We start from the raw sequence: 12,794 nt of genomic DNA on the forward strand, positions 1-12,794 counted from the left end.
TATGCAAATGCAGAAATAATAAACTCTTCTTGAACATTTCATTGCTGGAATTCAATGTATGAAGGGTCCAAGAGATCTCTATTAACACAGAAAACTTCCTACATTATATCTTAATGAAAGACACATAGAAACTAGGTAACACAGCACGTGGAGCAGAATAAAAAGAACTGAGCTTTAAAACATGGAATACTATGTTACTGTGGACTATGTAACAAAGAAGACAAGGAAATGTAGTGCACTTTTTTTTCTTGCAGGAAGAAAAGGATAAAAAACAGAAAATATCACTTTGCTAAACAACACATATTAAGAAAGTCAAACAATGGAAACTCCTAGTTGAAACATCTCCAAGGTAGGATAAGACAGACTGCTACTTACCATAAAGAAGTCACATCACGTTGCAAGATGGGCTTAATTAAAACACACTTGCATGTAGCTTTGGATCACAACACCCCGGAAACACCTCTGCTTCCTCCACAAGATACTACTACTACCAACTCCAGAGCCAAAACATTCCCTTAATGCTGTTGTTAACCTTTCCACAAAAATCCTCAGCTCCACTGAAGTTCCAGCCCTATCCAAAGGTCACATCATTAGCCCTACACCCAAATATAAGAATGCTGGACTGCTGCTCTCTTCCTCCCGATTCCTCCAATGAAAGTGCTTCTTTGCCACCAACACCTCCAACCAAACCGTCCTAATTCTAACACTGAACCCTGCCTCTTCCAATTATATAACCATCCAACTGTGATACTCACTCCCTCCCTTCCACCTATCCACCCACTGGTCACCTTCAAGGAATTCCTTACCTCCCACTTAGTTTCACCATACTTCCCCCTGGTCTGTTCCTCAGAACGTAAATTTTTCAGTGGAAGAAAGAAAAGCCATACACAACTTTGAAACAAATCCTGACCTAATCATCCTACCTGGAGACAAAGATTCCACTACTGTTGTTATGATCCTCGGTGTCTACCTGGTAGATGGCCTCCACCAATTATCTGACTCTTCCACCTATAAAACCCAGAAATCCATCACAAACTCCAATCCCTGCTTAAAGTCTTAGACCTTTCCGAGAACATCTCTCCTGGATTCATTTGGGACCAATGACCGAGCAGTTTGGTACCTACCCCCTGACCCCCCCCCCCCCCACCACCTCCCTAAACCAACCAGAATCAATTTCCTTACTCACCCCTATGACACCCTGCATACTGACCTACATGGTCCCCGAAATCCACAAACCCAAAAATCATGGATGCCCCATTGTGGCTGATTATTGTACCACTACTGAAAGAATTTCAGCCCTTATTGACCAACACCTCCAACCAGTTGGCCATAATCTAGCCTCCTTCAATGAGGACATCAACCACTTCCTTCACCGACACTCCACCACACACAACTCTTTACCTCCTGGATCCCTACTTGCAACTGTTGACACCACCATCCTACAGACCAACATCCCTCATGCACATGGTTTTATCGCTATTGAACACTACCTTTCCCGGCATCCTTCAGACTGCAAACCCACTACCTCATTCCTCTCTTACATCTTACTAACATACATCTTATTAACTTTATCCTAACCCAGAACCACTTGTCTTTTGAAGGGAAGGTATATAAATAGATCTGTGGCACACCCATATGCACCTGCATGGCACCCTCCTGTGCCAACCATTTCATTATTCACCTAGAGGAGACCTTCCTAGCCTCCCAAAACACTGAACCCCTAGGCTGGTTCAGGATCATTGATGATATCCTAATGATCTGGACTCAGGACCAAGACACCCTATCTTCTTTACTTCACAGCCTTAACACCTTGTCTCCCATACACTTCATGTGGTCCTCTTCAACCTAGAGTGACACCTTATTAGATGTTGACATCCCCCTCTCTGATGGCTCCATCTGCACCTCTGTCCACATTAAGCCCACCAGCCACCAACAGTACCTGCATTTTGACAGGTGTCATCCCTTTCACTCCAAAAAATCCCCCCCTCCCACCCCCATACAACTGGGGCAGTATATATGCTGTGACAAAAACTCCTTTGTGCATTGTGCAGTATCCTAAGGGTGTCACCAAGGCCTTCCAGACAGGCACTATCCCCCAAAGGTAATCTGCAAACAGATCCCCTCACACCCCCAATCCTCGCACCAACCTCAAGAACCAGCCACAAAGGAGTGTCGCCTTCAACACCCAAATACAGCCCCAGACAGGAACAACTGAATCATATCCTTTGCCAGGACTTTGATTACCTATCATCATGTCCTGAAATGAAGGGCACCTACCCTAGATACTTCCACCATCCTAAAGTGATGTTCCACTGCCCACGCATCCTCCACAATATCCTGGTCCATCCCTATGCCACTCCCAATCGCAGCTCCTGCCATGAGGATCTTATCCCTGTGGAAGACCGAGACGCAGAACCTGTCCTGCCCACCCACTCAGCACTTACTATTCCAGTCTTGTCACAGGTTTATATTACCTCGTTGGGGGCAGGGCCAGCTGTGAAAGTAGCCATGTCATTTAACAGCTCTGCCATTATCATTGCACAGTTTTTTATATTAGTATGACTACCAACCAGCTGTCCATCAGGATAAACGGCCACCGTCAAACTGTGGCCAAGAGCAAAGTTAACCACCCTGTGGCACAACATGCAGCTGAACATAATTCACTTTATTTCAATGGCTGCTTTGCTACTTGAGCCATCTGAATCTTTCCACCCACCACCAGGTTTTCTGAACTGCGCAGATGGGTGTTATCCTTGTGGTGTCACCGCCTGGCACCACACTTGCTAGGTGGTAGCCTTTAAATTTGCCACAGTCCGTTAGTATACTTTGGAGCCACGTGTCACAACTATCAGTGATTGTAGACCGAGCACCGCCACACGGCAGATCTAGTCTAGAGAGACTTCCTAGCACTGGCCCCAGTTGTACAGCCAACTTTGCTAGCGATGGTTCACTGACTACATACGCTCTCATTTGCAGAGACGACAGTTTAGCATAGCCTTCAGCTATGTCATTTGCTACAACATAGCAAGGCACCATATTCAGTTACTATTAGTACTATGTGAACTGATAATATTGTGACTCATGTACCGCCAAGAGCGACGTTCATCATTAATGAATTAAAGTTAAGTATCAAACTAATTACGTCCGCTTTCTGAATTCTAATGCCTTGGCATGTTCCAGACCTCATGTCAGTATCCTTCCCTCCTCACGGCAGCCTGCTTGAGCTAAAACGTGTGCATTTCGGCCTCCTCTAGTAACACAGTGTTGGCTCTTCTGCCAACACAACAATCCTTATAACACATTCTCCACTCCCATAATTATCCTGGCCTCAACCTACAGCAACATACTGTCCCCACACCCTCCACCCAACAGTTTCCACCCTCTCTGTTTTGTCATCTGCTCCCCATTCTCACATTCTCATCACCCACCCTGTTTATTTGCAGCCCTCTGCCAAAGCATCTGCCCATCATTTCCCATTCCATTCCTTTTTGCTCCTTTTTTTTCCTCCAACTCCCAGCCCCACAACCTCCTGACACTATGCCTGTTGGCAACCTAGTACCTGCACCCTCCACCAGACACCATCCACTTTTCTCCTCATTTGCACACTACCACCCTTTCCCCTCCTCCAGCCCCTCCAGATTGATGCTTGCATCCCAGGTGGTAGTTGCATTCCAGCCCCAGATGCTGGAGGTGGCAACTTGCTTGTGTGTGCGTGTGGTGGTGGGGGGCGCGGGGGGGGGGGAGGGGGGGAGGGCAAAAGCTATGTGTAAGTTTCTTTTAATTGTGTGTGTGTGTGTGTGTGTGTGTGTGTGTGTGTGTGTGTGTGTGTGTGTGTGTGCAACTTGGCATGTCTTCTTTGCTGTTGTGACCACGACTGGAACGCTCGCGGGGTGGCCGAGAAAGCACAGTGGGACCAAACGGAGATCGGCACGCAAACAAACAAACAAACAAACAGAAAGGTCGGACACGAAACAATGACAGACGACGGAGAGAGACCTTACAACGACAACATGCCAGAAGCAACAGAGTGACAGAGACAACCAAACGAATCCAAGATGTCCACTATTAATGAAAACAAAGAACAATAAACATGCTGTCTGTTGTCGAGGTGATGTATCGAGACTCACACAACGATTAGACTTGCTGGCTGAGTGAGAGGCAGGCACTTAAATACTCTATTGGGAGCACCGCTATTGGCTGCTCGAACCACGTGTCCCACTGTGGCGCCCTCACACTAAATGCGGGCCAGGATGCGTGCACCGTCTCGGCTTCCGACGCGATGGTACAGAGACCTCTAGGGGTCTTCACCGTCCATGACGTCTGGCGAGGAATCAAATTCTGCGGCACGTTACCAGATTTACAGTAGCAATCTGTCTTTTCCTACAATGTTTGTATTAAGAAAGTGTCAGGTACACTAGCATCCAGAATGTGGTGTTCTTTCATACGGAAAAAGAGAGAGGGAAAGTTTTGTGAGTAATTGGAGCTTGCAGTGGCAAGGCAGAAAGGTCCATTGAGACCCCACATCAGAAGGCTAGCATGAGTGAAACTGACATTTTTTTTCTATGTGTATTTCATCTGCTACAATCACAAGACAGTGCTTTTGCATTTCGTTTTTATTTTAGTTTCATTTGTAATTGGTCTTATCTGTATATACAAGGGTGTGCTGGCATGTAATGCCTCAATTTTTTTTGCCTGAAAATTCTTAAAGCATTATTAACATTCTCCGTCTTTCTTCATGTTCACATATTTGCAGCCTCCTGCCACTAGTGAAATCTGATTTCCGGTGGTATGTAATGTAACTTCGGATGTGTGTGAGAAACAGCGTGCTGTAATAGAGTTTTGAAATCAAAGTGCTTGTCCACAAATGCAGTGCACTCTCTTTCAGCACCTACTACCAGACCGCACATGAGTGCTGTGACATCATGCAACATTCTGACACCTCAAGTTCACTGTCATTGATCTTCCTCCATACGGTCCCGACTTGACCCCATCCGATCATCTGTTTCCAAAAGCTGAAGAACATCTTTGAGGACTTCATTTTGATAGGCATGAAGTGGTGTAAGTGTAGTTGAAGTTATGGCTCCGTATACAAAATTAAACATTACAGTGACAGTACACAACAAACTGGTCTCTCATTGGGAGAAAAGTGTTTGTAGCAAACTCAATGATGTTGAGAAATAAATGTGTAGACATGTAGAATAAAGATGTAGAGTGTTAATAACATTTGTTTTATTTAAAATGCTGTAACAGTTTTTGTGTAAAAAGTTCAGAGGCATTAATTTTCCAGCACACCATCGTACATTGTTACGCTCTCTGACAAAAGTAGTGAAGCATACACCAAGGGAGGAGGAAGTGAAACGAAACTTCACAGGATGGGAGGGTTTCAGTGACTGCAAAATAGAGTCAAATTTATGAGGAACCTGGCAGTGTGAGCCCACTTACTGGTGTGACATTGCACCCTCTTCCGTATGGATGCATGCACTGATTCTGAAGGAAAGGGTGGCTCAAAGTTCTCTTACCACATCCTGAGACAAGCTAGCCCACAGTAATTGCCGATGACCGGTCCTCGATACACTGGATACTGGCACTACTATGGAGATGACGTCCTGACTGGTCCCACAGGTGTTTTATCGGGTGCAGATAAAAGGTATGACGTAGACAGTCTGTAGAGAAATGTTCTGTGTGTGGACGAGCATTGTCCTGTTGAAAAAAAAAGCTCCATGATATTGTCACATAAGGGATAACATATGAGGATGTGGATATCTGTGAAATACTGCTGTGCGCACAATCACTGCCAACGGTGACCTGAAGTTACCCACGCTGTCATGCTGAGAGTAACACTGCTGTACATCTTTGAAACATTCTCAGGATGAGACCTCTCCCCAGGTTGCCCCCGTACTCACTGATGGTGGTTCGCAGAGTAGTGGAGAACAGCTGCTCGGTGCTGAACACAATGTGACATAATTTGTTATTAGTACATGGTTTCTGTTCACAGCACTACTCCAAATGTTGTCGTATGTGCTGTGTTAACTGCCGCCTTTGTGTGGGATAGTAGTTTCTTAGTCCAATTGTTACTGGCTGGTGGTGCAGGTTGACACTGACTGCTGTGTGCCGTGATCTTCCTTTCTTGTGGTCAGACATGTTCAACTGTTACCTAGATGACGAATGTGCCTGCCCTCATGTTCCTGTGCAGTCTAGCGTCAGGCCACTGTCACGTCCTAATGTTCCACAATCTGGATGTTGCGTGACTTGACCAGCTGGCCAAATGGAGGCCTACTGTGATGTCCCTTTCAAACTCTGTCAGGTGTCGATAAAGCCATCTGACAGGAGTACTTGGTATCTCCTTGTCCTCTGCATTGATCACTTGACATCTGATGCTGTTCAAACCCCTCGTATATCCTACCAGGCCTGGCAACAACACTAAATATTAATTGCACTAATGCACTCTGATGGTTGTTCTCCCTGTAACAGAGAATTGAAACTCTATAATCATTTACATATCTGCCAATGACGGGTATGTGTGTGAAGTGACTTTGACCTCTGATCACATCTTCTGTGTGCTTAACCTTTCTTTGGCAGGAAATGTGTTCTCAGTAACTAGATGTTGGAAACGGTATCAGAATTCCACGTTGGTGAAAAGTTTTGAATAATTGTACTTGTATTGCTTACTGTAATTCACATTCAGTTTTATGTCTTCAGCATATTTAACAATACAATAGCTTCATGAGAGTAGCAGTTCACATCAGAGAACACAAATAAGTTGACCAAGGAATGAACCATGCAAATGCTCTCTCACATTCGTCACATCCAGAAATACCCGAGTGATTGATGCAGATCAGAGTGAAGCCTGCCCTGGCACTAACAGTATGCTACTTAGCAGGCCATAGTCACATTTGCAAAATGTACAGGGTGTTATTTTCTACTAAATAGTTATATCAAAGTAAGGTTCATTTTTTTTCTGTTCATTGTAACCAGCAATGTGAAAGAAATGAGCACTGCTGAGTTTGTAAGCCTACTTACTACAGTGACTGACATGGTTAATTATTATGCAAATTCAGGCTGTGAGTCTGATAAAAGGTTCAGGCAGTTGCAGTCACAGAAGCTGTCATACTGTTTAGCCATTTTTTAAAATTACTGTGGTAGTTATTGAACAATGTTAATATCAAAAGTTATCACCTAGTTGTACAAGAAATATGTAGCACTAAATGTATGTGTGTCCTGTACATTAACTTGCTCTCTTTGCTAATATTGTTCATAACTGCTTTTAATTTAATTTGTAACAACATCTGTATTACAGCAGAACCTCACTAATTCATCTCCTACAGGACCTGGAGGATAGACGGAACAAGGATGGAGTACCAGAATAACACTTTTTTTGATCTGTAACATCACAGTGCAGTACAGTTCAACTAATTTTCAACTGGAAATGCTGTCTGAAAGTTTGTTCTGCATTAAAATAGTAACAAAATGAAAATGTTGACACATCAAAAAACCTTACATGAAAGTGTACTGTACAGTAGTGCCTGTACTGTATAATATGTCTGTATCACTAGTAAGGTATTGTTACAGTGAGTAAAAGTTTAACAACCTTACATACCTTATTACAGTACTCCACTGACATACAACACGTTTGCACTTAATTTTCCAAAACATGAGAGATCACATAGTAAAAAATGTTTTGTTCTTATGTAGGGCGAAAAAGTGTATAACGTTCTTTTGCTTAGCAGACAACAACCTGATTTTTCCGTGAGGTTCTGCCATTCCCTTCACAAAATGTGTGTTGGAGTAGGCATTGAGCTTTGTTCATTGTACTGAAGGGCTACATCAAATGCATTTGTACCACCTGGATGTGATACTCGAGCTGTAGGTTCATTGTCATCATCATTGTTCTGATTCTGATGGGCTGTTCGAGTTATAGCATCAGTGGTTTGGTCATCGGTTAATTCTTCTTCCATTGTGCAGACGTCAGCTGTACTGATCCATTCACTTACATCACTGAGCTCAACATTCACTTGTAAAGCTTGCAAATCCATCAAAAAGCACTGGACTGTCTTCATCGTGACTTTCATTGTTTATCTTCATTGATTCTTTTGAGGTTTCCTCTTCATTTTCGTTTAATTTTGGCCACAGTTTGTGCTAAGGTTTTTCAAGCATTTCTGCTGGCATTTCTTCCCAAGCATTGGCAATTGTGTAGAGTTCATCTCTTACATTTATTGTTTTCATCACTTGAAACAAGCTATTGGCTTCTTGTGTCCTCTCTAAAATTGATCCAGTGTATTTTCTACAATATCGCCTCTTCAGCAACTCACTAACACCCTGGTCCATGGGTTTGATTAGACATGTCACTTTATTAGGAAGAAATAAAGCCCTTATTTCACCTTTTTCAGTTTCATCTTCAGGTGGATGAAATTTCTCATTGTCAAGCATCAGTATAGCGTGTTTAGGGAGTATTTTTTCCTTTTATGTGTTTTGTAATAGCAGGGATGAACTAGTCATAAAACCATTCCTTAAAGAGTGTGGATTCCATCCATGTTGACTTTCACATACAATAATATACTGGCAGTGATGCCATGTCAAGGTTTCTGAAAGCCCTTGGTTCTTTTGCTTTTCCAATCACAAACAATGGCATTTTGTGACTACCATTCCATTAACGTTACTACAGAGAGCAATAATTATTTTACCTTTGGCAAATTTTGTAGCTGTTGTAGACTCATTTTGTGCAGCAAGAGTTCTTGTAGGAAGCGTTTTGTAGTTTAAGCCAGACTCAACCTTCATCAAGGTCAGCTAAGCTCTTTAACTGAGTTTTTGAATTTCAAAACAAATTCATTGGTAGCTGTTTTCACAGCAGACAGATTCTTGCCAGAAAAAATTACATTTCGAATGTCATGTTGTTTTTTCCACCGATGTAGGCGACCTTCACATGTTGCAAACTTCTGATTTTCATTGTCCCCACTTAAATTTTTCCTGCAAAATCAGTGCCTTTTCTTTTATGATCGATCAAGACAATGGAGTTCCTTTTTTTCTCCATCCACAAGCATTGTCTAGAATTTCACTTTTAGGGTTCTTCAAAGTCGTGGATATTTTTTGTTCCTTTTTATCATCAATCATCACTGTATTATTTTAAAGAGCTTTGCTATTTTTTCTCCAGTCTTAAAAGTTGTTGTGCCAGCCCCAAGCTAATGCACAATATTTTGAAGAGATTTGCCTTATCTAATCTTTCAAGCACTTTCAGTGATGGTGTCACATGTTTACATTTAGTTGATGCCATAATTTAATTATGATTGTGCTAGGAAAAAGTTGATCAAAGTACCGCACCTATCTGCTGTTGACTGCTTACTGACTGGTATGCAGATGACGATTCCTCAACAAGTCTAGACCTGACTGTAGCAGTGGCTTGTGCATGTGAGGGCTGCTTCTGATGACACGACTGAGAAGTGCTTCTCTTCTGTGCTCCGGCCTTCATGTGGCTTCACTGGCAATGGCCGCAACTACTGTAGTGAGCAGCTTTGATTCTGTCACTACCACTGTTTCTATGCTGACATCACTTGCAAATTGTTTATATGTGGTGACCTGTTGCTCGGTCTGCCAGCAGTGCCACTGAGTGGAGTTGTGTGAAGGCTGTTTAAACAGACACTGGAAATGGGATAGTCGGTCTGAGTGAGGAGTCTGACCATCTGAGGTTGGATTAGTGAGGTTCTACTGTACCACTTCTTATGTAAACATGTCACAGTTCTTTTGTGCACAGGGTGGCACAAAATGTGTAAAGGATATTCACGTTTTGTTTGAAGTTCAGAGTTACAGACCCAGACTTTTGGACATCATGATTGCATGACTTCCCCATTGTTTCACATTCTCCCTCCCTCCCTGTTTTCCACCACTCACTCCCATTAAAGGGTTGCAATCTGTGAATTTCGTTTCTGTCTGTTGCAATAGTATGTTTGGGTGCAGCAACTTAGATACACACTGAGAGTTATTATGTGCGGCCTTTTTTCTCAGAGAGAGAGAGTACTGGGGAATAAATGTAGATAGAATTATAAGGTCATATTAATTTTCATTGCAGTTTTTGTTTTTATAAGGCTGCTCATGATTGTGAGATTGACAGGAAATCTGTATTTGCTTTTGTCTTTTAGGTGGGCATTGAGGGCATAACATATGCTGGTAACCATGGTCTTGAAATTTTGCATCCTGATGGAAGCAAATTTGTTCATCCAATGCCAATAGAATTTGAAGACAAGGTGACTGATTTGTTAAAAGCACTTCAGGAGCAGGTAAAGTGTTATTTCTCTTTAGTATTAAGATTTTTGTATTACTTAGTTCCATATAATTTAATATACTGTGACATAATTAATAGTTTTACCGTAGGGTAGGTAGAATCAGAATCAGAACTATGAAGTCCTAGGTCCCGGGATTGGAGTGTACTGCGTAAAAAAGGAGTGGAAATTTGTTCATATGCATTCCAACTCCCAATAGATACTGGAAGTGATGGGTAAAAGAACTACAGTTCAATGAAAGAAAGACCACTGTGAACAGCTTATTTCTCGGATTAGTTCACATGAACTAATGCACTCATGAATGTGATATACTAAATTCTGACACATCTGCTGATGATTCACATTGTAAGTTATCTGACCTGTCATTTGTGTTCCTCGGTAGTGTTCTAATTTTCAAAGTACATTTGTTGATTGCAAGGAGCTGTAAGTGATTTTTAAATAATTTTACACATCATCACCGAAGAAAGTTTTTGAAGTTAGTGTATATTTATTATCATTGTCTGTCATGGTGATGATCAATTGTATGGAAAAATTAATATACTTAAGGACTTTGAGAAGTCTAGTGACATTTAACAAGTGGCAATAGTACTTTATATGCATACAATAACTATTCCACATTAGTGATTGTGTATACATAATTCAATCCTATCTGTGTTCAGATTTCTGACATAGAAATATATATGACAAAATGCTAAACACAAAGTGACTGTCTGAACATTACTCGATGGTCACTTACCATAGTCCCACTTGATATAATGCTGACTTAACACTGAACTCTACACGATGATTACCACTGGGTGCAGATTGACTATGGCTCTCTGCACAGCACCTATATTAAGACACGTGTAGGACAGCTATCACGGAATACTAAATCATTCAGATATCATATGCATGGTTGCATAGTATATGTATTTTGTATGTAAAAAAGAGCAGAAAAGGGGGGATACGTAGTATTTGATATAGGAGTAGGATTATAGAAAGCAGGTATTGCACCTTGCTGTATCAACATAGTAGTATTTATCAAATTCTAGTATTTTAATTATTCAGTAGAGAAAAATAATCACTTGGTTTTGGAAAAAAAAAGTCATAAAAATTATCAATAAATTTGACAACTGCTTTTCAGTTTTTTTATGTCAACATTCTGTGTCAGTTGATTTTAGTGCATGTCTGCAATTATTGCACTTGTATTTGTATGTAAAAAAGAGAACTGTTTTGATGGAAGTTACAGCAGAAGTTGAAGTAATTGCACTGTTCTTCAGTACAATTTTTCTCCCCACTAAATGTGCACTTACAGGCTGCCTCTGCAATTCATATTCATGAAAATTAATTTGTGCAAGGAAATCAAAGGTAAAGTGTCGTGTAAACTTGTTTCAGTTCATTCAACTGATACCACAGTAAATCAAATATTTACTTATGTATTGAGTAAGAATAGTTCCAGCACTTAATGACTTGTAGTTGATTTATAAAGTTATCATTCAGTTCTAGTGTACCTACATGAACTCTTACTTACATTTATAATACTCTGACCTGCTCCAACACAATACAATCCATGCAGAAAAATCACAAGACAATTGTAAAATGTGCTGAAGCACCAAAGAAACTGGCATAGGCATGCGTATTCAAAGACAGAGATATATAAACAGGTAGAATACGGCCCTGTGGTCGGCAATGCTTACATAAGACAACAAACATGAGCGATGGGGCACAGCATCTCCGAGGTAGTGATAGAGAGAGAGAGAGAGAGAGAGAGAGAGAGAGAGTGTGTGTGTGTGTGTGTGTGTGTGTGTGTGTTTTCTGCAAATGCCTTGTTGGTCGAAAGCTTATTTTGTGGCAGTCTTTTTGTCGTGTCTATCTGCAACCCAGCATCTCCATTATATGCTTAGTAGTAACTACTCTTTTCATAATGTTGGTATGTTTCATCCTGGATTTTCCATATTTTGTTTCTACTTGTTTTATTTTTTTTTAGGTATTTTGATAACTATTGTTGCACATGGTCATTGATACCAATTTCAATGTATGCATCCTCACAGGTCTGTTTAATGCCATTAGATCCACTATAGTTCTACCAAAACTACGATTTATAGGTAGTTTTCAAATAACACAATGTTTCACAGACTGTCTTGCCATGCCCTGATTTACAAACTTCAGTTATTCCAGTTGACTGTTGGATGATTAAAATCTCCTCTAATGATGATGATATGTTTGAGAACATACCTACTAGTGAACTAATGTTATCTCTAAATGTTCTGCTGCATCTGGGTGTGAATCTGTAGGACGATAAAAACATCTAACTACAAGTTTATGTCCACCATTGATACCAAGTCTTGCACAAAGCATCTCACATGCAGCTTCAATTTCTATCTCACTGAATTTTGAGTTTCTTGTCAACAGTGACAAATATACCAGCTCAATATCCCATAAGCCTGTGATTTCAGTGTATGCTTAGATGTATTTGATGGATCTTGCAGAAATAATTAGGGAGATCATACAGCTGTCATTATCTGATCTGGGTGGAGAGTAGTC

The 12,794-nt window shown here is 41.2% G+C and overlaps 1 protein-coding gene across 2 annotated transcripts in view; it reads left to right on the plus strand.

Annotated features, from left to right (window-relative positions):
• LOC126278676 (uncharacterized) overlaps window positions 1-12,794 on the plus strand; it is a 251,338-nt gene that overhangs the window by 210,873 nt on the left and 27,671 nt on the right. For both annotated transcript variants that reach the window (XM_049978916.1, XM_049978917.1), the window contains exon 13: window positions 10,131-10,268. In XM_049978916.1, the coding sequence (XP_049834873.1) occupies window positions 10,131-10,268 (138 nt within the window). The remainder of the gene's footprint in view (window positions 1-10,130; window positions 10,269-12,794) is intronic.

The sequence above is a fragment of the Schistocerca gregaria genome, chromosome 6, assembly GCF_023897955.1.
Source record: "Schistocerca gregaria isolate iqSchGreg1 chromosome 6, iqSchGreg1.2, whole genome shotgun sequence".
In the NCBI taxonomy this organism is placed as follows: Eukaryota; Metazoa; Arthropoda; class Insecta; order Orthoptera; family Acrididae; genus Schistocerca; species Schistocerca gregaria.